The 26,012-nt window shown below is 42.6% G+C and overlaps 2 protein-coding genes across 7 annotated transcripts; one reads left to right on the top strand and one right to left on the bottom strand.

Moving 5' to 3' along the window:
- On the top strand, window positions 1-17,328 carry TMEM263 (transmembrane protein 263). 4 transcript variants are annotated; one of them, XM_082043455.1, is made up of 5 exons: window positions 1-92; window positions 3,653-3,714; window positions 4,765-4,876; window positions 9,080-9,149; window positions 14,627-17,328. In XM_082043455.1, the coding sequence occupies exons 4-5, from the start codon at window positions 9,086-9,088 to the stop codon at window positions 14,911-14,913; spliced, it is 351 nt and encodes a 116-aa protein (XP_081899581.1). In that variant the 5' UTR covers window positions 1-92; window positions 3,653-3,714; window positions 4,765-4,876; window positions 9,080-9,085; the 3' UTR covers window positions 14,914-17,328. The 4 variants fall into 4 exon arrangements, with proteins under 4 accessions (XP_081899581.1, XP_081899579.1, XP_081899582.1 ...); XM_082043453.1 differs by having other exon boundaries at window positions 4,762-4,876; XM_082043456.1 differs by lacking the exon at window positions 1-92 and adding an exon at window positions 170-580.
- On the bottom strand, window positions 16,004-26,012 carry MTERF2 (mitochondrial transcription termination factor 2). 3 transcript variants are annotated; one of them, XM_082043450.1, is made up of 3 exons: window positions 25,648-25,925; window positions 25,210-25,318; window positions 16,004-21,043 (listed from the first exon to the last, which is right to left on the bottom strand). In XM_082043450.1, exon 3 carries the CDS (start codon window positions 21,030-21,032, stop codon window positions 19,836-19,838), a length of 1,197 nt encoding a protein of 398 aa, XP_081899576.1. In that variant the 5' UTR covers window positions 21,033-21,043; window positions 25,210-25,318; window positions 25,648-25,925; the 3' UTR covers window positions 16,004-19,835. The 3 variants fall into 3 exon arrangements, with proteins under 3 accessions (XP_081899576.1, XP_081899575.1, XP_081899577.1); XM_082043449.1 differs by lacking the exons at window positions 25,210-25,318; window positions 25,648-25,925 and adding an exon at window positions 25,969-26,012; XM_082043451.1 differs by lacking the exon at window positions 25,210-25,318.

Raw genomic sequence — 26,012 nt, 5'->3', positions numbered from 1 at the left:
GGTGCCGACGGGGCGGGCGCCACGTCGGCAGCGGGGAAAGGCGCCGGAGTAAAGTCTGCGGCGGAGCGCAGCTGAGCCGTGCCTGCTGTGCGGTGAGTGAGCGCTGAGCCAGCGCTGCCGCCCGGCCCCGCGGTGCCCTGCTCCGCCGTTAGCTGGGGAGCCCGGAGGGCAGGCAGCCGCCTGAGCGCCCTTCCTGCCTCCACTCTTTTCCTGCCCGCGAAGGAAGAGAAAGTTCTGGGGGAGGAGGCAGGAGGGGACCCGGCGCGCCCCGGCGGAGCCGCCGGCGGAGAGGCGGGCCTGGGGAAGCGGGGCTGCTGCCGCCACCTGCCCTCGGCGCCTCTCGCCGTGCCGGCGGCCCGGGGAGGGCGCAGCCCACCCGCCTTTGTGCTTCCTGCCGCGGCACCCGGGGCCGTGAGGGAGGGGGCCGGGCCGGCCGTAGCGGCTCCACCGCGGCCTTGGCTTGCCACGTCAGTGCCGCCGCCCTGCGCCGAGGTGCCCGGCGGTGCCCGCGGCCGGCCCGGCGGGGAAGGCGGGCGGGGGTCGCTGCCGGGCCGCCTCCTGGGCTCCGCTGGAGGGGCAGGTAGCTGCGAGGGGAGGACGTGGCGGGGGATGTGGGGGCTCCGGCCGACCTACGAGGGGCGTGTGGGGCCTCGACGGGCCGGAGTCGGCTCTTCCTCGAGTGCGGCACCGGGCTCGGGGGCGGCTGCCCCGTCCTGCCGCTGCTGCCCTCTCTCCCCGGGCCTGGCGCCGCGCTGCCCGCGGCTGTGGCGGAGCGGCTGTGGCGGAGCGTCTGCCGCCTGCCCGGGCGGGCGGCCGGGGGAGCCCTGCTCGCTTTGGCCTTGCTCCTGGCCGCTCTTGTGCTCCCCCGTGAACTCCTCAGTGCCAGCAGAAGCTTTAATTCGGGTTTTCTCCTTTTAAACTTCGCTGTAGTCAGATGTTTCCTGTAGTAACGTGCTCTTTATTTCATCCATTTCTCTCGAGTCCAGCTTGATGGAGCAGAATCTGGAAGAGGGTTTTTTTGTGAACTGTTTGGGAGCAGCTTAGCTTTCTGCATTCGCCTACCCTGGGCATTTATGCGGTGTGGCCTGAAAATAAATCCAAGTTATTTTAGCCATGCAGCTGGTTCTGGTCATTGTGCGAAGCTCATAGACAGCCTCTGCGGATGCGATTAAATGCTTCCGTCTGCTCATTTAACAGGGCTGAAAACGGGAACTCTGAATCAGGATGTCACTCTGTAAGGAAGATTAATACCAAGCACACATACCCTGTTTCAGTGTGCCCAGTGTTGCTTTGGGCAGCATGTCTGCAAGTAATTGGAAGAGTACATACAAGATAGCTGAATATAGTGCACAAATACTGGTTAGCATGCACATAAATTTTAAGACTGATCAGTAAATACTATCTAGGCTTTTTTTTATTTAAAGCTTTCTCTTAAGCTGTGGTTAAACACTCAGTAGAGTTGGTATTGCCTCCTCAGTATAAAAATGGACCATGTTGCAAAAGCGCAAACCACAGGGATAACTGGCTTGTTTCTCATCTGGCAAGCGAACGGGTCTAAATGTCTGGCAGGACTCAACAAACAGGTGGTGGACGCTAGGGAGAAAGTTCATTATTTCATTAGCAGGGGTGGCAAGGAAGTTCAGCAGCTGCTTTATCACCCTGACTGCTAAGCACTGTCAGGATTTGGCTTTCCTAGGTTTCCTGGAAAAGAACACCTGGGGTGGGTGTGGAGCTCAGGCACTGGGAAAGCATTGGAAGAAATGGAGAAGTGTCTCCCTAAGAATTAGCAGGAGGTGGAAGCTGACAGGACTGGTAAAATGGATCTTCCATGGTCTTTCTGAAGCTGTGCCTTACTGGAATTTACCATTTAATTTCTAGAAACCAGTTTTGGAGAGCTAGAAGGGGGGAATTTGGGTTCTTGCTGCCTTTGGTCTGGTATCTTGCGAATCCTTGCTTTGGAGAAAACCTGATTGCCAACATCAGGTGCTCCCTAGAGCCTCTTTTGGAGCCTGATCTATACTTCAGTTGGGGGTGATAGAGAAATGCTGGGTTCTGTTATAGGCAGACACAATGCTGTAATGGCCCCGGGCAGAGTTAAGGGCTGGGGATTTTTTTTTCTTTTGCAGGAGATCTATATGCCTCCTTTTTTTGCCTTCAATTGTGGTGTGTGTTTGTTTTTTAATACAGATATGCTGCATTACCTTCCTAGCTGTGTGCTGAAACTTGCGTGCTGTGAGCCTGTTGTTTCTCTTTCTTATGGCAGTCTTGGTATCATTTTTAGGGGAAGGGGCTGTAGCCCATCCTGCTACAGGTTTAACAATAAGCTGTAGTTCACATCTGGAAACTTCTGATCAACTTGCTGTAGTCTTTCTCTGAAAACTGTGTGTTTTCTTCCTCTGAAATGGGCATGCTTGCTTCTAAGCCGGTCCTGCTTTGTATATAAATCTGAATTTTTGAACTTGGCTCTTAAACAGAAGGCTTGTTGAAATGTCAGCTATGCTCTTGGTTTTTAGCTACACGTTTTCTACGTGCCTGGATTTGTTTTTACTTCAGTGCTGTTAGCGTCGACTCTTTCTTTTTGCAGAACTTCAGGCAACTGTCTCCCTTGCATTAACTAACTTAAAAACATGTTTCCATGTCGGCTGTGCTCTGAAGGTTCTGTCTGAGAGGACTAACAGCTCTGGCCACTCTTACTCTTAACATGTTGCAAGCCCTAATCCAAGGTGTAAAGCGGAGAAGCTGATAGTCAGGGGTTACTTGTGCAGCTTTAAGGAATACCCTGAAGAGCAGCCATAAGTAAGATTACCTTTTTGGCTTTGTGACTTATTTCCTTGTTTAACGTGGAGTGTAGAGCACTGTTACCCTTTCCAAAATGAAAGGGTAACGCTGAAAGAGGGGAAGGGAAGCCATGCATGTGGCAAGGGCTGTTTTGTTTTCTGTCACCTCTGTAGTCCAGCTTTCGAACTGTATCACTGCTGAGCAGAAGAAGGATAATTTTTCTATGGTGGACTCAGACGAGGCAATGGGTTTGTTTGCAGTTCTGTCAGGTGAATAGTTCCAGCGCTGTCTGCTGCTGCAGCCGTCGGGAGCAGCGTTGTGCTGCCAGCTGAAATTGGCCCCATCTTTGGGCAGTTGCATTGCTGCCTGCGAATATCTGAGTAGTGGCATTGAAACAAGCCAGTTTTTGCTGGCTGCTGCTTGGGACAGGTTTGCTGTGTTGAAACAGTAGGGCTTTTTGTCAGTGAAGTCAGAAAGACATCAAGAGCATCATCTGAAGCTCGGGAAGTTGCACACATGTCTGTAACGGTTAGAGCCCACTTCTCAGTGCAAGGCTAAAATTCTACACAAATCACTAAGAACTGCAGGCTCGTTAAGGAGAGGTTGTGTCTTAACGTTCATTACCACACTTCGTAGTAATCCTCGTGACAGCATATGGAGCCAGTAAAACTATTTCTGTTGACCAGGAACACAGAAGGAATCGGTGTTTTGGTGAGATAAATCTCATAAAATTTTGGCATTTTAAGGCCATGCCCAGTGTGCTTCTCCTCTGCCATGGGGCTTTGTATGTATTGTTCCCACCATACACCCATGGCAGGGATGTGACAGTAGCGCTGTTCCTTAAGATGTCATTAACCATCTACTTTTCTCATAGGTGTGTGCAGAATACTTTTGTGGAAACAACTAACTAGACATCTTCACGAAGGAGTATATTTGGTGAGAAAGTTTTATTTTAATCAACTTTGATATGAATGTGCGTGTGGCTGTACTGTTACCTGCAGAGCTTCATAGCACTTCCAGTCCGAGTCCTGTAATAGTGTTACTATTATAAATAGCTCGAATTAAAAAGCCCTCTTCTAACCACTTCTTTCTTTACAACTGTGTAAAACTTCAGAGGTTCCTATATATTTCATATTCTGACAATATGAAAGTGTTTTTAAAACTAACAGAAAGAGTAACTTCCATTTTTTTTTTAAAACTTTTTAATTTTAGTTTGAAGGTTGATATATATTTTAATGTGTTGTTGAAAAAGATGAGGAGTTATCTCTTGAATGACTAGCACCCTCATAAGCACTCGGAGGGCGAGGGGGAAGTAGTTTACATGTGACCCTGTTTGAAATCTCTTTTCAAGATCTGGATTTGCTTCTACTTCTTAACATAAGAAAACGCAAAGCTTACATATTCCTCTGCACAGATGAAGAAGGAGGCTGCAGGGTGCTACTGATATGCTAGGTATCTGCTTCATGAATGTCCATGTGAATTCTGCCAGGACTTGGAGAGATCCCACCTCATTCTATGTGATCATTTAATGCAGGTGTTAAATGATATTGGAGGTTTTTGCCCTGTGACACATGACACAGTGAATTTGGCATCACAGGATGAAAATGCCAAAGAAAGATAAATTTGCTTGCTTTCTTTTTCCCTTTTTTTTTTTGGCCAGTTTTAGCATACTTTGAAGAAGATTCTGAAAAACGTACCAGAAAGTTCCAAAGTTCAGGCTTCTGATAAATCTTTGCCTTGTTACATGTGCTTGCAATACTGGTAATAATCGTGACTAAGTATTCAGTACACTTTGAATCTGCAGCCTCCAACTTCAGTTTCCAAAGTTGCTTAATCAAAACTGTTTCTGAATGATCTAATTCTCTGCATAAAAGTCTTATCCCTGCATCTCCAGATCAACGCCTTGGGTGTCAGCTGAGTTGTAATCCCTATTTGGTCTCAAGAATTTTGCTTTCTTTTTCTTTTGTGGGGACACACTTTCAGCAGGGAGGGTGAAGAGGAACCTTCCTTAGGATACACTACGGTCTGGTGACCTGGGGACTCCTGCAACGGGGGACGTACGAGCTTGGATCTCTTTAGACGAAGGAGGCATTGAACTGTGAGTGCTTTCACCTTGATGGTATTACATAAAAGATAGTGAGTGGTTTCTGTTTTTCTAACTCCAGTTTTTGAAGAAAGAAATTGTATTCCTGCCCTCTTCCAAGACTTGATGAAGTCATCTGCCACCAAGCAGTTATTCCAGGCCTTTGACCTCCAGTCAACAGAAGTCTTCACCTTAAATCTCTGGAGGGGAGCCAGGTTTAAGACATGCCTCTGCATGTAGTATTTCTTGATCACCAGATACGCTACACCCTGTTTAGCACACAGGATTTTGGATCACTTTTCAGAGGCTCTTAAGTCTCCTGATGTGTTAAATTGGATGCAAGGATGCAGGCTGCAACCTAGATATCTAAAATTTTCTGCTTAAGTCCTTTGTTGGATCTTGGTCTTGATGCTGTGATTGACTGGAGAGCTTCTATAGAAAAACAAAAGGACCTGAGTTGTGCTTTGTGAGCTCTTGTGTGCCAAGTTCTGTTTCAAGTCAAGCCGTGAGCCATTTCTGACAGTGATGTGATTCCGCTTTTGCTTGTATGGATGTAGTAGGAGAACAGCGAGTAAAATGTAGCACAAGCTGCTGAGGCATATCTCCTGCAGCGTCCCCACAGTGCTTCCAGGCACCTGTGGAACCGCACATCACACAGTAGTTCTCAGCTTTCTGATCTGCAGACCCCCGAAGGCTCCCTTCCATGTAGAACAAGTTCAGGCCTACCAAGAGTGACTTATTTCCCTTGACTCCTCAGGCCCACATAGTGCTCCATTGACTTCTGGGGTCTGACAGCAGCAGGTTACTGGTGTGTGAGCTGCAGAAGGTAGACTGCTGTGGTCCATTTAGTTGTAAGACAGTGAAGTTTTTCTGTGGTTTAGAAGGAGTTGCAATTGTGTTAAATCATTGCACGTGAGTGAAATATTGTGTAATGTTCCTGTCTACCTTCTAAAACGTAGCTTGTGGTCAGGAGTTAAGTAACCTTGAGGTTTTAGGGAAGGTAGCAGGGGAGGGAATGCTTAATCTTATCACTTTTTTATGTACTGCTGTGATTTTAGGTGCCACTTTTTTCTCCTTCCCCTCTACTCCGCCCTGGTGAGACCACATCTGGAATATTGTGTCCAGTTCTGGGCCCCTCAGTTCAAGAAGGACAGTGAACTGCTGGAGAGAGTCCAGCGCAGGGCAACAAAGATGATTAAGGAAGTGGAGCACCTCCCCTATGAGGAAAGGCTGAGGGAGCTGGGTCTCTTTAGCTTGGAGAAGAGGAGACTGAGGGGTGATCTTATTAATGTTTACAAATATATAAAGGGTGAGTGTCACGAGGATGGAGCCAGGCTCTTCTCAGTGACAACCAACAGTAGCACAAGGGGTAATGGGTTCAAACTGGAACACAAGAGGTTCCACTTAAATTTGAGAAGAAACTTCTTCTTGGTGAGGGTGACAGAGCACTGGAACAGGCTGCCCAGGGAGGTTGTGGAGTCTCCTACTCTGGAGACATTCAAAACCCACTTGGACACCTTCCTGTGTAACCTCATCTAGGTGTTCCTGCTCCAGCAGGGGGATTGGACTAGATGATCTTTCGAGGTCCCTTCCAATCCCTAACATTCTGTGATCACTAAACTAGAAAGTCCCCTGTGAACTCCCCTGCCAATACACTGGTTTGTTTCTTTAGCTCTGCAGGAACTGCAAGCGAATCTGACAGTGGCCTAAACTGGATTACAAAGGGTTACGAAAGCATCTTTTACCTTCACTGTTTGCTGGTCTTACTCTGACTTTTCCCATTAGGCAGTTCGTGTCTTAATTAACTAACTTGTCTGATGCTGAGCACAACAGATCCTTGTTACATCGTCGGGGCTGTATCTGCTGTCACTGCTGCTGTCCCCAATACCTTCTTAACAGCAGAAAAGAGTAAAATTTTGTGGGGCCTTGTGACACTTTCTAGCTCTCTGCCATGTTCAAAACCGGTAACTTAGTCCAGCTCCCCTCTAAACTTGTTGATAATGCTTGACGGTATTTTGTCTTTCTTCTTAATATTAAATAACTTTTCTGAGCCACTTATGAGGAATTGTTGACAGAAACTTTGTGGAAGCTCAGACAAGCAATTTCATCTGAGTTTCATTTGGGAGTTACATGTTGGCTAGATACAAATACATTAGCAGAGGTAGTTCTTGAGAAAAACTGATCTCTGGCTTAACTAATTTGTGTCTCCCTTGAAACTTCTTTAAAACTGTTTTGGTCACCTTTTTATTCCTCTGTTTGAAGTCAGACTTGCTAGGTTGTGACTTTTATTTTACCTTTTTTGGGCCGTCCCTAATGTAGTGAATACACTTTCAAATTCCTGGTGGAGTAATCATTTTAATGAACAAAATAGCCAGTGTTCAGTAGAAACATAGTTGCTTTATCTTTTTACAGATATTTTGATCAAACAATGTCAGGCCAGTTAGTTTTTTACAGCATCTGCCTTCTCTTTCTTATAGGGCTTGATATTTTTGTTGCAAGTTGGAAAAAAGCAACAACCTATTAATTTCACATAGCGAGGATGAAATCCTTGTATTTCTTCCAGCTTGCATTAGATGAATGCAAAGAAATTGTGTAGTACCTGAATCCAGTCCTTTCTCAGAACCCGGTTGCTCCGTGATCAATTGGATTTTTTTTTTCCCTTGACTCACTGACCTGTGATTAAATAGAATAACAAGGAGTTCTATAATTGATACTTTTTCAAATTGGCTCTTAGCCCTCTTGTATTTATTCGTCCATCTTGATGTGTTACAACTCACTTTCCTATTTCTTAGCTTCCACATTTGCATTTCTGGCTTTCGAGAGGTACTTGTTCAGCGTTGCCATCAAATCAGCCACCCTGGCAGTAGGATTTTTTGCTTGCTTTTTTTGTTCAGCTTTATACAAAGGTACCTATGTTTTCTGAGTCATGACCTGATACCTGGAGTGATGATTCTGAGAACTCTTTAATATTCAGTTTAGGCTTGTTTCGCATCCGAAGATCTATCACTTAGCATGTGGGTGCTGTTTTTCACTGTGATGGGTTTGACTTCATAATTATACTCTGAGGGTTTTAGCTGTTGTTTTCCAGGTGAGTCTTCACGTCCTCGAGCTCTGCTTCTGCCTCCTCACCTCTTCTTCAGGTCCCAGCCACTGCTTTCTGACCCAGAGGAGGTACACAGAGATCTGGGCCTGGTGAGAGAGGCTGGAATTATTTTTGTAGTGGTCAGTCACCCATTGAAGAAATTAATTTATTTGAAGGTTTGCAGAGAGATGGGAACTAGGAGGTGGCTGGCAGGAAGACAGAAGGATACTGGGTGGTATAATGCAACTTGTTTTTCCTTCTCTTTTTCCTCACCTCAGTGTTTGCTGAGGTGGGAAAGCAGGATTAGCAAGAGAGCTCAGGGGAGGAGGAGGCAGGACTTGGTGGGGGAGGAAAACAGGAGGGAAGCCTGAACTAGATATTTCTTTCTTCATCTCTGAAGGGAAAATGCAGTAAGCAGAGCTGCTGATCTGAGCTTTTTCCTGTGCTTCCCCTTGCTGTCAGGGACTGCTGCTCTAGAACTGCTCTAGGAAACAGCTTTTGGTGTAAAGAAATCTTTCTGAAATGTTTTCATTGGGAAGTTTGTGTAGAGTTAAAACAGCTTAGTTCTGCTGCTATCATCTCACTGTGTAAGCAGTACTGCTACAAGATAAATAGTGTTTTCATTACAATTCTTCCATCTTGTTTTTCTGGCATTTATTCAAATTCTGCTGCAAGGACTTGTTTCTTTAAACATCTGCTTTTCAGGTACTGACAGGGCTTACAGGCATGCTACTGTTGTTTTTCCAGTACCTACCACCTCTGTGATCAGTAGGCTTTTCTTTTTTGGTACACAAACATAAGCTGATGTATGACAGTGGCCATTATTTTATTTTTATACTGGTTTTATTCCTGACTGCTTTTTAGATTTAAGATCCACTTGGTGTGGGGTGGCAGCTCTAACCAAGCCTGCTGACCTGGTGGAGGGCTCCTTTTTCAAGTACTGAGTCTGCTTGAAGAATGCAAAAGCCCAGTCCAATAATAAAAGGAGCAGCAGTTTTTCAGGAGCTGCTAGCTTATCTAGTAGTGAAAAAGAAGTTTATTTTCTGTGGAACTTAAACTACATGAATTTTGGATTCATGGATTGCATTTATGCTTTGCCATAAAAGATGTATAGCATATGTGAATTTCTTTTTTAGGCAATAATGAATCAAACGGACAAAAATCAACAGGAAGTCCCATCATATCTTCATGATGAACCACCAGAAGGTATGTATTAGTTTTTATAATATGATGTCAATTCACAGAAATTAATCAGAAGTTCAGTTATCTTTTTTTTTAAGAAAAAAGAAGGATCTGCAAGCTGAACAGCTTAACTTTAAGTGACAGTAAGCAAGCCAGCCCTGGGATGCGATGGGCCTGGGTTATTGTTCACTTCTGCATTATCTTGATAACAATAAGGCCACCCAGTATAATTCAGTAAACGACTGTACTGATGAATTATAGAGAAGATGGGCAGATACCAAAGGACATAATTTGCAGGTTAGTTTCCAGAGATGTGAGTTGGTCCAGTAGGTATTTATTTTGTTTGTTATGTGAGATGGAAGAGTCTGGCTTCACTTTTTGACACCTTGCTGAGTTCATAGTGCTTGTGACTTTTAAACAAGATATGTTTAAAAATATGTGGAACTTTATTATTACTTTTGGAGACCCTTTTCCATCATACTGCTTGCTGTGGTTCTAACTGTTGACTTAATCTCATGGTTTCCTAGAAACAAACACTTGATTTCATTAATGAAGTGGCATTTTGGTCTCCTGAACAAAAAAAATCTCAAATTGGTTATTAGACCTGCAGAGGAAAAGCAGTTGCAAATGAGCAGAGTTCCCTTCGAGGCTGTGGTATGGTTGGACAGCAAAGAGTCCTGTTTGCGTGATGCGGCAGGAAGCGGACTAGATCAGAACCCATTCTTGGCACACAGGTTGTCTGTGTTCTCTTTTCTCTTCCTCTAAGACCAAATGTGATCGATGTAGAGGTCAGCGAGTCCTGATTTTTCTCCTTTCATTGCTTGTCAATTTGTAGTGGCCCTTTAAAACCCTGTTTGTTGTGGTGGATTTTTTTTTGTTTGTGTGGTTGGTTGGTTTGTTTGTTGGGTTTTTTATGTTGTTGTTGTTCTTGGTTGGTTTGTTTTCTCAGCTTTTATATGGTGTATAACTCAACAATCTACTTCACTTGAACAACAGCATTATCCACTAACTGTAACAGAAGTGGTCGAAGTGGAATAGTCCACTCTGTTCTTAATAACTATTAGACAGGAAAAAAAAACACAAGATGAGAGGAAAGGAAGGAATAGATTTTCATGACGCAGTGGTTCTTAAGCTCTACTGTGCTTGAACTTGTTACAGTATCATGGCGTGAGGACAAAAATTTCTTTTTAAGCTCTTATGGGGTTGCCAAGATCCCAGATGTATTTCTGAAAGCAAATGCCCCATTGGAAACAATGCCCTAATGTGTGTTACCTTCAGGTCTAATTTATATGACTCGCTTTTTTGCCTTAAAGGTTGAATTTGGTTTTATACAAGTTAAACCTCACATATAGAAAGTGAGCGTTAGTCTGACCAGTGAACTAAAACCAATTCTTTCTTGAGGAAGGCAGTGAAACAAATGGGTGTTTTTATCTTCTGGAGTGTTTGGCGTCTTCAGAAGGCTGTCAAGATTCAGAGTCTAACAGCAGACCCTGATCAACACTAGGTATTGCAAGGTTTTATTTAATGTTTGTGAGCAATTGAGACTTTATCTTCTCCTGCACCATATCCTCTTTCAGTATGACAATAACCAGTTTGAATATGAAGTCTAAATAGATGGAGAAAGTTGGTGTATTTAAAAGGAATAGAATGAAACACAGCTTGTCTTAATAGAAGCTCAGTCCAGGAAGAGGCTTTTTCCTTTTGATTCTGTTTCACGTGCACTGTTCAAACCTGATGAGTTTAGTTAAAATGTTGGAATACTCTTGAAGAACATCCCTGGTTTAAATGTCAGGCAAGGTCTTCATATGCAATATGCTTACGCTATCATAGAAAGATAGCCAAATGTGGATGGAAGGCTACTGGTTCAATATTGGCAAGAAGATTGTCTCTCTTAACAGGCTGCCAAAAAACACCCATACATCCTTAGAGGAAAGGCGCAATTCCAAAACCAATCTGCAGTTTTTTGTAAAGATATAAATAGTTCCAGTTTGTGCTTGGTGCACAAAGGCTTTAAAGAAATACATATGTGGAAGAAGCTTTTGTGCTCAGGCCTTCTATGAGTAATGCTTTTCTAATGCTTTATTTTCTGCTTTGCAAGTGCTGCCAACCTACGTTCATTCCAGCTCTTGTTCTCTGTGGGACTCTTTTCAGCAGGAAGCTGGCTGCAAGGTAGCATGGTAGAGCCAACCCCTGAACAGGGAGCTTGTGTCACCTTCTCCCTAGGTGTAGCAATTATCTGTTTTACCTTCTTTCTCGTTAGAAACAAAGAGATCAGGAATGTGTATCCCAGAATAGAAATCAACCAGCAATAAAAACTCTTTGCAGCTGCAGGCATTCACTAGATCTAGTGGACAATGTAAACAGGAATGAAATGGGAATGTGTCAACCATCACCAGAAGTTATTAATACACCAAGTCACAGTCAGTGTTTACACTGGTGAAATAGAGTAGATGCTGTCAAAGGGTTGGCTACCTGGAGTAATGTGAGAAGCATGTCAAGATTAATTTTGTTTCTCTCTTGTTACTTTTTAAGTTGGCTATGATGGGTCCTTCCTTGCTAATATCAAGTCTTATTTACTGAAATCTGCTCTTAAAATTCAATCTGCTAAAAGACTTTATTTCAATTCACCCTGATGATGGTGATCTAGTTAGTCAGAAAGTCACTTCCACCTATGTTTTGTACAAAGTGTGTAAGTTTGGTCACAAGAATCCTCTAATGTATAATACTTAGTGGATTTTTATACCAGGCTCTATACAGTCCTCTCTGAGTGTGCTTCTGTAAAGGCTTTCTGTATACAAGTAGAAATCCTGATCTGTGTGCTTGTGTTGGCAATGCATTTTTGTTGGAGATGTCCAGGCTTAAAGCTACTGGCCTAGAATGAACCAGCAAGGGTTTTACTTGGCTTTAAGTAAAAGGCTGGTAGTTATGTTTCTAGTTTCCATGACCCTTTCTGTTATCTATATCAATTTCTTAAATAAGAGATTAGTGTAAGCTGGAAGCATTTTTAGTATTTTTTGCTCCCTTGAGCTGCACAGTTCTTTATGTGCTGGCTTTTTTTTTTAATTTCGCCCCCCCAAACTTGCAAGAAATTCTTTCATTTAGATGGCATCTTCTGTTTGAAATATTCCAGGCACGAACATAGGAACTCTGAACTTCACACTTTTAATGAGTTCTGAGTCGTGGGTCAGTCCTGGCACTATCACAGACTTGTTGGAGGTGCATGGGAAGTTGTTCATCCCAGTTTTCACGTTGCAGTAGATGAGTTCTGGTGGGTGACTCTTGGAAACTCTCCTCTGCGTGCAAGTTGTCAGCAGCCATGGCACTGGAGGCAAAGACCTGTTCTGCTGGTTCTCCTAAGGCACGTTGCAGTGCAGAGCAAATGCGTTGACAGGGTCTTGATATGGGTCTCTGGTGGCTCTAGACCTGAATTTTCTTTTCTGCTGCCTCTCATCATACTATTCCAAGGATGTTGTTTCTGCTACTGACTCACTCACCTCCTTTTTATGTTTGTGTTTTCCCTAGCACTGCCCACTGTGGTTCCACTTGTTCTTTTCTTAGTTCCCTCTGGTGTTTTTCCCTAAGACAGGGAAATGTGTCTGTTAAATCTACAGGTAGCTAGAAAATAACAAAATACCCTGGAACTCTTACTCTAGTTGTGCTAACTGGCTGTCTTTTGCCATGGTTCTCTCAGAAACTTTTTTTTTTAAGAAATGTTTGGGGTTGGTGAGGAGTTGACAAGACCAGAGCTGAAAAAGATGCTTACCCATACAACACTGTTGTGAAAAACAGATATTTCTCACGGTTCACATTGAAAATACTTCACAGACAAACACACCAGGGCTAAGCTGGCTAATAGTTGCACTGGGTGATATTTTCCTGCAAGTTTAAATACAATGTTAACATACTGTTACCTGTTTCTTTGAAGATTAGATGATGCTCATGCAGTAGCAAGGCATGGAGTTGTCTTAATTCCCTTTAGATACAAGGTGCATGTATCTCTTCAGGATTTTGAAGCCTACATTTAGAAAAACACTAAACTATTGAAAGGCTAAGTGGCAAATTCTGGGAGTCTTTCTGTTATTCTAATACTTGCTATTATTTTGAGGCTATGTAGTTGTACTGTAAATATGGAATGTGAATTGACTTATACAGCATATAGCAAGCAACTGTGCTAAGTGCAGGTTAAACATAACTTTAAAAATAAAATATATATTTATGTGGTCAATAATATGCAGAAATCCTGTGGTTCGAGATTTTGGTTTTGTGTATCATATTGGGATTTTTTTGTTGGGAGTCTGTAACTCTTGCTATTGTTAGTGCCTTTGAGGACCACTTTTGATATTTAATGAGCTATTCGGCCATTAGACTTCTCTCCCTCCCTCCCCCCACCTTCCTTCCCCATCCAAATTACATTAAAAGTGAGTTTGGAAGAAAATTAAATTTATGTGTATGATGAAGAAAGGAAGTGATATGGTGAAGAGTTGGCATCAGTTTTGTCCTTCTCACACTTCTTTTGACTGCTGTTTGTAAACTTCTTCCACTTTTTCCTAACCCATGCACACAACTTGTAAACACATCTTTGAAACTGTAATTATTAAGGAAAGAAACAACTTTGTCTCAAAGTGAGCTCTTCTTGAAGAACAGCTCTTTTTTTTTAATAAACCTTTGGCTCTGTTTCTCCAGTCCTTCCTTTCAAATTTGAACAGCAAGGTAGAGCTGCTGCTTTTGGGGTCCTGCTTTCTGTAGGTTAACTCTTTATATGAGGATAAGGGGAAAGGGAGAGTGTGTCACCATCCCCTCTCCCCCTTGATAAGGTCCAGAAATGAGGTTAATTTGGCCATGAGGGTTTCCAGAGTCTGGGAAGGTGTTGATGTGTGGAGGAGAAAAGTTTATCACTTAAGACCACCTGGGAGCTGTATGCCTGATATTTGTACGCTCAATATTGACTTGTGTTTTAGAAAACAGGATTGAGGTATGTCTCACTGCAGCAAAGTTTCTTATTTGGAACCATGATGGTATTATTGCTCTCTACAACTACCAGAAAGGAGGCTGTAGCATGGAGGGTGTTGGTCTTTTCTCCCAAGTAACAAGTGATGAGAGGAAATGGCCTCAAGTTGCGCCAGGAGAGGTTTAGATTGGATATAAGGAAAAAATTACTTCATGAAAAGGGTTGTAAAGCAGAAGAACAGGCTGCCCAGGGAAGCATCCCTGCATCCTGGGAAGCATCCCTGGAGGTGTTTAAAAGATGTATAGATGATGTCAGCGCCATGGTTTAGTGACAGTGTTGGGTTAATGGTTGGAATCGATGATCTTGAGAGTCTCTTCCAACCAAAATGATTCTATGATTCTATGGTGTGTGAGCATCCAAGAAAAGTAACCTGCAAGGTAAGTATGTACCTTGGCTGTTAGACTAGAAAAAGAAATACTTACAAATAACTATTATCTTGAAAACTCTTGGATCATAGCCCTGTGATTGATTTGCTTGTTGTTTCCTCCCCTAGGTGCATTGAAAGACCACCCGCAGCAGCAGCCTGGCATGCTTTCTCGTGTGACTGGTGGCCTCTTCAGTGTCACAAAGGGAGCTGTTGGTGCCACAATAGGGGGTGTTGCTTGGATTGGAGGGAAGAGTTTGGAAATTACCAAAACAGCGGTCACATCTGTGCCTTCAGTGGGAGTGGGGCTGGTCAAAGGAAGTGTTTCTGCTGTGGCTGGAGGTGTTACAGCTGTAGGATCTGCTGTTGCCAGTAAAGTGCCTTTAACAGGAAAGAAAAAGGATAAGTCTGACTAAAACCAAAACTGAGACATACTTGATTCTCCAGAAGATTACACCAGTGGCATTAAAATCTGCTAAGATTTGGACCATGAGAAGCCATGTGTCTTAGACACTTTATCTTCTAAACAGCTGTGCAAGTAACTCGATTTCATCTGAAAAGGACGGAAGAAGCTTGGCAAGCACAGAGTATGAAGATTTATTAGAGCCTAGATTGAAGTTTTGTATCTGGTGAAATGTTACACTTGATAACTATAGAAGTGAGTAAATGTATCTGAAGGGATAATACATATTTTAATATTCATTTACTGTAAGTCTTTTGCAGTTTGGGACTAAAATGTGAACATAGAAACTTGGTAATCTCTGCTGTACCATCAATATGACGAGGTGCCATTCACTGTTCTCAGTGGTTTCTGAATCCTCCTGCTACAAGGGTCCTTCAGCTGTGTAATGGTGTTGTTGGACGTACGTGAATAGCTTGTCATGAATCAGTATTCGCAGGCAGCATATAAACTATCAATGACTGCATTCAGCCAGTGTGGACTGGAGCAAATAGAACTGGAGGTGTGTGGAAATTGGAAATGAGAGTGGGAGATAGACCTGAAAAAGTTTGACAACACGGTAGAAGGGATCATAAAGAGTAAACTAACTTAATGCCTTATTAGAAAAAAATACCTTTTCACTAGGTGAAGCTGTGTAAAGAACTGTCCTGTTGTTTCAGTGCAGTTTACAGAATGAGCTTTAGATGCTCTGTACAAATCCTAGTATCTGAAACTTTGTCAGTTTTTACTGAAAACAAGATTGCTCCATCTCAGGTGTATTTAATGATATGCATCTATCTCCTGCAAGTGAAAACTTGCTTCTAATAATCTTCTTATAGATACTAGAAAAAAAATGAGAGCTTAAAGGAAACTGAGCTGATGTGGTCATCCAGCATAACTGTCTGACTTGAAATAAATTCTTTTGTGTGGTTGGAAACCGCTGCAGAACTAGCAAAGCTATTGTCTCAACTCCATGATGCACCAGGTGAGCTTCTTGCTCTGTTTAAACAAATGCAAGGAATTTTTCACTACATCTTCCTGTCATACTTTGTATTTTGATTTTTGAGTAAAATGCAATACTGTTATTTAAAACAAACCAAAAAAAAGGTAGATGAGGCCTTAAAAAAAAAAAAAAAAAGAGAGAATCATCCAAGTAAATTGTATACTGACAGATTCCAAACGTTGACACACCTCACATGGGAACATCTGTAGGTCCTCAGCAGCGCGTGACACAAAATGCACTTGTAATACATAGCTTGAGGTTGCCTTAAAATAGAAGCTGTTGGCGATCTTCTTTTTTTTTTTTCTCGTGTGTACTGACTTTGCAAATAAGTAACTTCTTTGGAAGCCCGTAGAAGTCTGTGAATGTTGTGTATGCAGTATTTTCTAAAAACTTGTGTTCTTGCAGAGAACTTCCAAGCACGTGAGCTTACTTTTTCAGTGGCTATGGTCGTACAAGAAGGATATATAGGGAGACTTTTAAAATCAAAACATATCACTCGTCTAAAACTTTGTCCTATATTCATGGATGTTGAAGGTATACTATGTGTAAGTTATAGTACTGTAGTCAGCTAGTCTCTCTCTGAGCCTTGGGTACTTCAACTGCAGTCTGGAACAACTTTATTTGATATCAGTAATTGTTGTATATGTTGGTAGCATGGTGTTTGTCAGGATTTGGGGCAGTGGGGAGAGCAAAAACCCAGCAAATCTGCTCTTGTGAGTTGTATCAGCTTCTTAGCTCGGTTCTGCTGCAAAGGTGTAATGAGGTAAGTTTGTACAACAAAGGGAAGACTTTAACTTTGTTTTATAGTCAAAAGCTAATCGCCTAGAATATTGTGTAATTTAAGGATACCAGTTAGCTCTAGAAATTAGCTAGTTTGGGTATCGGAGGCAATCTAGCTGCAGCAAATAATTTAGTGTCGTCTGGTCCCTCGCAGTTTCCAATGTAGATGTATCCCCAGAGTGCCACCACTGAACTCTTTTAAGTCACCTGTTTGGAGCATAGTGATATTTATGACACTCAACCACACACTTCCTCATCGTTTTCTGAAAAGATAAATGTTGAACTGGTCATACCTCTTTTTTATGACATTCTCTAATTTTTATACTATGAAACTTGCTGCAAAACAAGTGTTGTCTGAGATAAGCAATGTCAGATCCATAAAGAGCTGCCACCACTTCATTATGCTTTGTTCTTAACATATCTTGTAGTTATTACTTCTGAATCTTCTAAGTGAAATGCTTTAATGTCGCATATGGTTTTAGTTTTGGAAGAGCTTTGTCCTAGATCCTGCGTATTTTCCATTCACTTACAGAACTTGCTTCGTCTTAAAAACTTGTTCTGATTCTGTCCTGACACTTGTGAAACATTAAATTTTTGCTATTTCAGACATTTGGAAGCTTCCTTAGTTAATTTGTGGAAAAAAGGCATACTGAGCTATACATCTTCCCACTGTATCATGCCCCGGAGTGTCTTTAATCTGCACGTAAATAGCACCAACCAGCTCTTAACAAAAACTGTGTTCACTGTGGTGTTGGCTGTTCATAGACACAAAATCCATTATACTTTTTTTCCTGAGAACTGAGGCTTGGGGATAATCACTTTTAAGATCATAGTGAGCTAAACAGAATACGGAACTGACATTTTCACGGGGACTGGGGTGGTTCTTGTGTTTCGAGGTTGGTTTTGTGGTGGTTTTATTTTACTCTCCTTTTCCCAGCCCCCATTTCAAAAGAGGAAATGTTTATGAAAACTGTTTGTATGCCTGACTGCTCACTGGGTGACAAAAGGCTGGTCTACAGGCTTTTATGTGCCAGACTTAAATGGTATAAACTGGTTCAGGTTCACTGTAACAATAAGAGACAAGGATGCAGAGGTCAGCAATGCAATGTTTTGGTAACTGGGAGATTCCCTGAGGTTTTATTATAAATGAATCCTGTGCAGAGGAGAGAAGCAGGTCCCAGGCATAGAGTTATGAGTGAAGGATTGAATGAATTTTGATCTGCTGTAGAGAAAGGGACTCTTTCTCCTTATACTTTTGTTTTGAAAGAGGAGGAGCAGAAACAGAAACGTTCACAATGGAAAATGAGTTTGTGATAACTCGGGCTGTGACTCAATTAAAAATGTCACTTTCCTGTTTCAGGAACTTTAAAAACAGATACCTGTAGAAACGCTGAAACTAATTTTTCAGTTAAAATATTGTTTTATGTCTTGGTTTCCTTTTCATCGTAAACCACTGGTCAGTTTGTGGTTCAGCATTAGAGACTGCATCATCAGTAGCTTCAGAGAGCTGACATGCCCCCTTGTGCCTGAGGGGAAGGATGCTTTTGAATTCAAATAATGCTATGGTCTGCTTAATAGTGGAGCACTGAAGGACAGTCAGAAAGTGACAAAGGCAAGTAAGTTCCGGTGAATTTTTAATATGGCTGTCTTCCCAGATTCCTCTTAGAAAACAATAATGTGTTTCGAAAAGTCAGCAAAGAAATGGCTTAGTGAGACAGCCTTTTATCATGCTGGCAACGTACTCCAATTCTTACCACTGTCACACGTGCTCCTCAGAGAGCGGTGTTAACCCCCAGAAGCTGTGGTCATGTCTGTACTCGCCTGCGTGGCCCTGAGCTTGAGACCTTCAGCTGTTGAGATCTTGGCACTGCTCTAACCAGATGTTTCTAGCCCTTTCCAAGCTCGCAGTGGATAATGTGGCAGGCTATATAAAATCATCACCTTGCAGCCCACCCTCTGAACAAGTAATTCAATACCAGCTTCCCTCAGCAATTTAAAGCTTCTCTTTAAGAGAAACCATGGACTTGCTGCCAAAATGTCTGTTAAAAATGACCTAGAGGAATGGCCTGGAGTGAGGGGTGTGTGTAACTGTTTTTCTCCGCTGTCAAGAGGGAATGTGTATGGAATAGTTGCTTAGGAAAGTCTTTCTGAGAAATAAAATCACGGATGAGCCTAATTCTATTGAGATGATCATCAATGATGTTACTACTTTATATTATCATTCACAGCCCATAAACAAAAATAAAGAAAATCCCCTGAGAACTTAAACACTGTCAGTTACTATTTTGAAAGCCAGCACTTGCCAAGTTACCAGACAGTAATATGTGAGAAGTGGTGTCACTCATATATTTAGAAACTGTGACAGCTGTTTGCAAATCTGGTAGTCATTTTTAATCACCAGTGGTTTGCAGATCAGTGTTTTTTATATCTAATATAAAAGCATAACTTTTTCTTTTCTCCTACAATCATTTGAGACCCCCTTGAGTCTCTCCGTAATGTTTTTTCTCCCTGGATCTTGCTAGAAAGTAAGAAATTAAGAACCAGACAATAGCAATAGATGTATTTCCTCCTGCCGCTATGTTCTGAAGTCTCAGAAACTTAAAGGAGGTTGTCTTGTTTTTTGCATTATGGTTTGCACACAAACATATTAGGATCTCACTGTAGCAGTCACTAAATAAAAAATACTGTATCCTGCCTGTCCTCAGACCGTGATCTGGCTGGGCCCTTCCATCCCAGAAGTCAAGTCTGTGGCAATTTGGGAGCTGGAGCTATTTACTGCAGCAATAAGGAATGGAGCTCTGTGGGGTGATGGACGCTGCTGAAAAACAACTCCCCTTCTTTTATCTTTCTCAGATAAAGATGATTAGCCCATGCAAGGTACTCCCTGAGAAAAGAAAGGCCACCCTTATCATAACCAGGTTCTTTCATATTATTTGAAAGCATTAGAAAGCCACAACCGTATGATGAAGTCATGCTGAAGACCCACTCCAGGACAAAGTACAGCATAGGACTACGTTCTGGTTAAGATTAATTTTGTTTCAGTTCTTCTCCAAGAACCAGCATCTCTTTTCTCTTTGAAAATTTTATTTTGTGTAACATAAGGTAAAGCATTCAAATTAATCTTCTATGTTTAAAGGAGCAACAGGATTAAAAATTGGTCTCTCCTTCTTTGATTGTATCTTACCGTAACTGACTTCAAAATCTTTCTTAGTACCATTCAAGCTTTCTAGAGTTCCACTTTTTATATCATATCCCAAAGCGGAGAGTTTTTTAATGCGGTACTGAACAATTTGCGTTGTCAACTCCAGCACCATTGGTGTCTCTCTAATCTGTGCTATAGAAATTCCTTCCTTCAGTAGTCCTTCAAGTCTTTCTTCCAAAACTGGAACAGGATAGTAGAGAAGGGCTGGGCATTTCAGCACTAGCTGTTTTAATTCTTGATCACTGCACTTAAAGACTTTTTTGGAAAAAAGCATACTCTCCTGCATAGTAGTAGGAGTAAGCTGAAAAATAAAACCTTTAAGTTTGGACAGCAGCTGTAGAACTTCATGGTCAGAGAAATCATTCGTCCGGAGAAATTCCAAGTTCTCGTGGATTGCAGTGGAGCTATTTAATAAAATAAATGGATTCTGGCTCAATAACTTCAGTATCCAGATCTTCATATTTGCATCAGAACCTCCTAAACTTAAATAATTTCTTTGTAATTCCTCTATGACATTTTTGTTTTTCTCAACAGGATTGTAGAAAATGGTGGGTGCACTTGTTAAGAACCTGGTGATTATATTATTCTTAAGTCCCAACTCTTGAAAAAACAGTATATTTGCCTTCTGGTTCTCATGATATTCAGTAGTAAAAAAAGACTCTGGAAATTGCTCTATTAATTTAATCAACTGTTTTTCATTCTGGCATACTAATTGCCATAGAGTTCTTTGAGAGTTTACCTCTGCAGGGGTATGGAGAATTGCCTCTGGGCAGCGTTCTAAAATACTGGCTACAGCTGGCTCATCCGCTCCCATTTCTTGTAAGATATCAGCAACTTCTTTAACATAGGCCACATCCCGGAGAAGGACCCATTCCTTTAGCCGGCGTATTTTCTTAATGTCAACTGACAAGCTGTAGAGATTCTCAATGGTTTTCTTATTTTCTTCTCTTGATTTTGTATCAGATGTGTAAGTGGAATGTATTAGGAAGCTTCTGTTTGCTACTTCAGTCCATACTGATGAAAAAATCAATCCTGGGTTACAGTATTGAGATCTTGCCAAGAGAATAGTAAATCTGTTTTTTGCACCAAGAGTGACTCCTCTCAACATCATGGAATTCAGCCCTATGGAGAGAGAACAACTATAAGAAAACACATTTAAGGCAGAAGATATACCTCATAATGTTCTCAAGAGACATTGATATTTAGACTGAGCTGGCATGATTATTCTCAACAGAGTTTTTTATTAATTCATGTGAAAGTGTGTATGGGGGAAAACTTATGAAAGCTTAATGTTCTGATGGATGCCTCACAGGAACAATAACGTGGATGCGACAGACCTGATGTGGGGGCAGTGCTCTCTCCGTATAAATGCTCAGTCATACAAGAATGAAACTGTCAGTCGTTTCCTGCAGCTAACACTGTTAATTACATTACAGCTCACTCATGCTATATTAGAAGAATGTTTCATGCAATTTAATTTGACAGTAATTCTACTAAATGTTTTTTTTTAAAAGCAGCTTAAATATCTTTCTTGACTCTTCCGAATGTATTTGCTTAACTTCTCAAGCATTGTTTGGAGCATGACTTGTTCCTTCACGTGTCACAGACCGTCCTGGTGCTCCTTCATCAGCAGTTCATAGCCTAACTGCATTGTTAAATCATTTTTCTTGTAATTAAGCGAAAAAATCATCAAAACCTTTATGTATGTGTTTTTCACTAGCTGAGTCTGTTAATTGGGTTCTGAATAAGCACACAGGTATTTTGGGGTAGGAAGCAAGTATACCATAACATATTCAGTCCTTCGCTTGCCTCTTCCAGTACCTACTTTGCTACCGCTGCCCTTTGCACTGACACCTTATTTCTGTCTCCAGGTCACTTCTGTCCTTGCCAGCCACCCCCAGCAGGCAGAGAGTCCTCCTGGAATAGGTGTGTGGCTGTGCTGGGCTCCACACAGCCACCATGGGGTAGCTGTGGGTAACCCCGTACCCCACCTTTGCTCACACCAACTGCCAGGTATCGCCAATGGCACATGTGGTGCCACCCGCTCTACAATGGCCAAAGGAGACACAGCAGTCAAACAGGAAAATATACCAAGTGTTATCTTTAACCTCCTAGGTGGTGTTTTCGTAACAACCTTTTGGCAGCGTAGGGTGTGATAGGGAGAATCGCTGGTCTGTGAAACACTTGCACTAATTGCTGCTGCTGGTAACATGTTGAAAGTGCTCAAATTGACAATGGAAAAAACCCCACAATTTGTGCGTTTGATGATTCTATCTATACGGTTGCTTTCCCTCTCCCAAAATACAGTGTGTTTTGAAAAGCACCTATGTGAGCATGAAGTTAATTTTTATGAGAAAAGGACTGTTGTTATAACACAGTCTAACCTCCCACATTAACAGACCAAGAGGCCTGCTGAAGGTACAGCTATACAAGACCCTTACAATCTTCTTTGCCATCTTTTAAGAAAGCAGATTGTTTGTTTAGAGAACTTAAGTGACAGAGCCTCTATCTACTTGCCAGGTAAAGTTACATATTTTCCAGGGCTAAAATACACTATCTCAAGAAAGTGTACCTTTGCTTTTAAGTTGATGTTTTTCATCTTCTAAAAGCTAGACTTACTATGTTACTACATCATAAACTAACAGTAGACATAATTTTCTGTATGCAAGCTTATGTTACTGACAGAAGTTGTTTATCGGTAACTAACTTGTTTTTTAGTATTATTTCAAATCTCCGAGGCAAAATCTGATTGCCTAATGAAGCTGCTTGTGTCATAACCCCAAGGCTAATGATTTTATCTTCATAAACTTTGTGACTTGAGAAGTGCTGCCCAGCAAGTTCCACCACAGAGGAGGTGATTTTTCCAAATAGCCCTGAGAGTGCTGTATGTGTAGGTAAGTCATAGACTTTTTGTGTGCTGACCTTTTTGTGTCCTGAAAAAGTGACTGTTTTGTGGGGACTGCAAACTAAAGCCTCTCCTCCGCAGGGAGTGACACAACCACCAGTTCTGAGTCCTGTCAGCAGTTCTATTGGATTTTGTGGGGTCAGTCAGAGGAAGTGAATCTCTGAAGGATCAGGACTTTCTTCATTAATGCTTCAGCTCAGCTGGAAACTGCCAGCAAACTATTGTTAAAATTGGTTGGGATGTCAGATGATACTTCCAAAGTACAAACTGGAAAAATAACTAACCATGACTTTTACTTCAATGTGTAATCTTGCTGTTAAACAAAATTGCCTTGTGAGTAATAGTCACTTAACAAACAGTCATTTTATCTATTACAGAGCTTTTAAAAATTCTCATATAGTAAACTGTGCTCTTCCGAGATCTGACATGGAAATGATCTTTATGTTCACTTAGAAGAACCTTTACATTGTCTGAAAATGTTTGACAGCATAGTAATTTTTTTCCTGTTGTCAGTGAGGATCATCCATGCAGAAATGCAGAATACTATAAAATGAAGGAAAACTTTATTTGCTAAACCACATTTGACTGGGGTATTCAGGAGCCGTGGTATAGCCCTAAGTAAACTATAACATGCAAAATAAGATGAACAGATTTTAATGTCATCGTATTCTATAGAAACAGATAAGATGATTAAGAGTTATGACTTCAGAGTCCATAGATGACAGTATCACATTTTCTGGGTACATGACCTATTCCAAGAGTTCAGAGGTCTCTTAGAGCTCATGCTGAAATGCTGTCCTAATATGTAGGACCCCACTGCAACTTTTTACATACTTATATTGCTGTGGAGATTGTAAATCAGTTGAGAGATTAAGAAAAATACCCAGCCATCTTAGATGTTGGTTGTCACTGCCAGCAGCACCCTCTTATCACCAGATGTCATAACACAATAAGGAAGTGAACTAATGTCTCCCTGGAAGCTACCTGTGATCCAGCTTGTTGTCACACTTGCAGTGACCTACATCTACAGAGTAAAGGGTGTTATAAGTTTCATTATTTAATAAGAGTCCTATGTATACCTTCCATAGGAGATGGATCCTAGGATCAACTGGCTGATTCATCCCTCATTTCATTCAGAAATTCAAAATTTCTGAATGAGTGTTTTGAGACTCAAATCTCACTTTTTAAAAAATTAGCAAACCAACCTCTTGCTCATGTTGTATTTTTCACAAAATCTTTCACTAAAGAGAGCAACAGTATGACTACTACTGTATGCTGGTCACTGCCATTTTTATTATAGCAAACTGTAGGCTGTAGAGAACTAAAGGAAACTACTGAATGCCTAGATCAGGGGTGTCAAACTCATTTTCACTGGGGGCCACATCAGCCTTGCAGTTGCCTTCAAAGGACCAAATGTAATTTTAGGACTGATGTGGTCCCAGGTAAAAATGAGTTTGACACCCCTGGCCTAGACTGAACTTTGAATTAACCAGGAAAAGTAGGTATCTATCTAGAAGAGATCGGTATAGACAGGATGTAAATAGCTTGTGAAGAAATCTGGAGCGGTAATAAGTAGCAGTTTTGTAGATTAATGCATAGTAAGCATTTGCACTTCTGCACATACAGACAAAAAGTGAATCCCTGCTTTGCATCAGTAGTGGAAATGAGGTCAAAGATTACAAAAACATGCTAGACCAACATAAAGCTTTCTAGAAAAAGCTATGGAGGATCCTAGGATACTCTAGATTGGAAAAGACCTCAAGAGCTCAAAGCAGGGTCTGCTATAGGAGCAGGCTGCTTTGTCCAGTCAGGTCTTGAAAAACTCCATCACGGAAGGTGCCTGCCCAGCCTCTCTGGGATGCCTGTTCTCCTGCTTGACTGACCTTCTAGGGGGGGAAAAATAGAAAAAAGAAAAAAAGCTTTTCCTTCTAGGTCAAGAGAGGTTCTCCTTCCCCTCTACTCTGCCCTGGTGAGACCACACCTGGAATACTGTGTCCAGTTCTGGGCCCCTCAGTTCCAGAAGGACAGGGAACTGCTGGAGAGAGTCCAGTGCAGGGCAACAAAGATGATCAAGGGAGTGGAGCATCTCCCCTATGAGGAAAGGCCGAGGGAGCTGGGGCTCTTTAGCTTGGACAAGAGGAGACTGAGGGGTGACCTCATTAATGTTTATAAACATGTAAAGGGTGAGTGTCACGAGGATGGAGCCAGGCTCTTCTCAGTGACAACCAGTGATAGGACAAGGGGCAATGGGTACAAACTGGAACACAAGAGGTTCCACTTAAATATGAGAGGAAACTTCTTCTCAGTGAGGGTGACAGAGCACTGGAACAGGCTGCCCAGGGAGGTTGTGGAGTCTCCTTCTCTGGAGACATTCAAAACCCACCTGGACACCTTCCTGTGTAACCTCATCTAGGTGTTCCTGCTCCGGCAGGGGGATTGGACTAGATGATCTTTTGAGGTCCCTTCCAATCCCTAACATTCTGTGATTCTTCCTAGGAAAGGAAAGACATTTTTAAAAAAGCTTAAGGAAACATAGCACTATTTAAGCCAAAGGTCATCAAGCGGCGTTTTTAGCACAGAGAAAACGGAAAGACAGCACACAACCACGGCCTGGTCGCCTGAACCCGGCCACCTGGACCACTCCCGACCCACACCCCCTCATCTCCCTTGGGACCCGGCTGCGGGGTGGAGGGGCGGGAGGCGCCGAGGGCGGGCAGCCCGGCAGGGCTCTCCCCATCCCGCTACCGCAGCCGCTTTCTGCCCTTATCGCCGAGGTCACCCGGCAGGAATGTCACTCGCGGCCTACACCGAGGACCCGCACCTTCCCTTCCCAATCACGCGTCACTTAATCGCCACGCAGCTTCTCCTCCTGTCGCCTCGCCCCGTTTATCTCCAGGCCGCCGTCATTGTTACGACACGGCCTCATCTGCCGTCAAAGCGCGGGAGGCCGAACGTAACGTCAGCCAGCCCTCTAACGCCGGCTCCCCGGCTCAGGGCCGCGCCGAAGCTTCCCCTCCCCCCACCCGGAGCTCGGCCAGGTCGCCGCTGAGGCACCCGCCGCCTCACAACCCCAGCCCCGGGCCCCGCGGCCGGTGTGAGGCGGTCGGAGCCGGCGGGGACCGGCCCGACACCCGCGCCTGACCTGGCTCGCCGCCGCGGAGCACTGGGCCCTACCATCGGTACCGC

This window comes from Streptopelia decaocto, assembly GCF_964273445.1.
Source record: "Streptopelia decaocto genome assembly, chromosome: 1".
Lineage (NCBI taxonomy): Eukaryota > Metazoa > Chordata > Aves > Columbiformes > Columbidae > Streptopelia > Streptopelia decaocto.
This window is presented reverse-complemented; position numbering and strand designations above follow the sequence as displayed.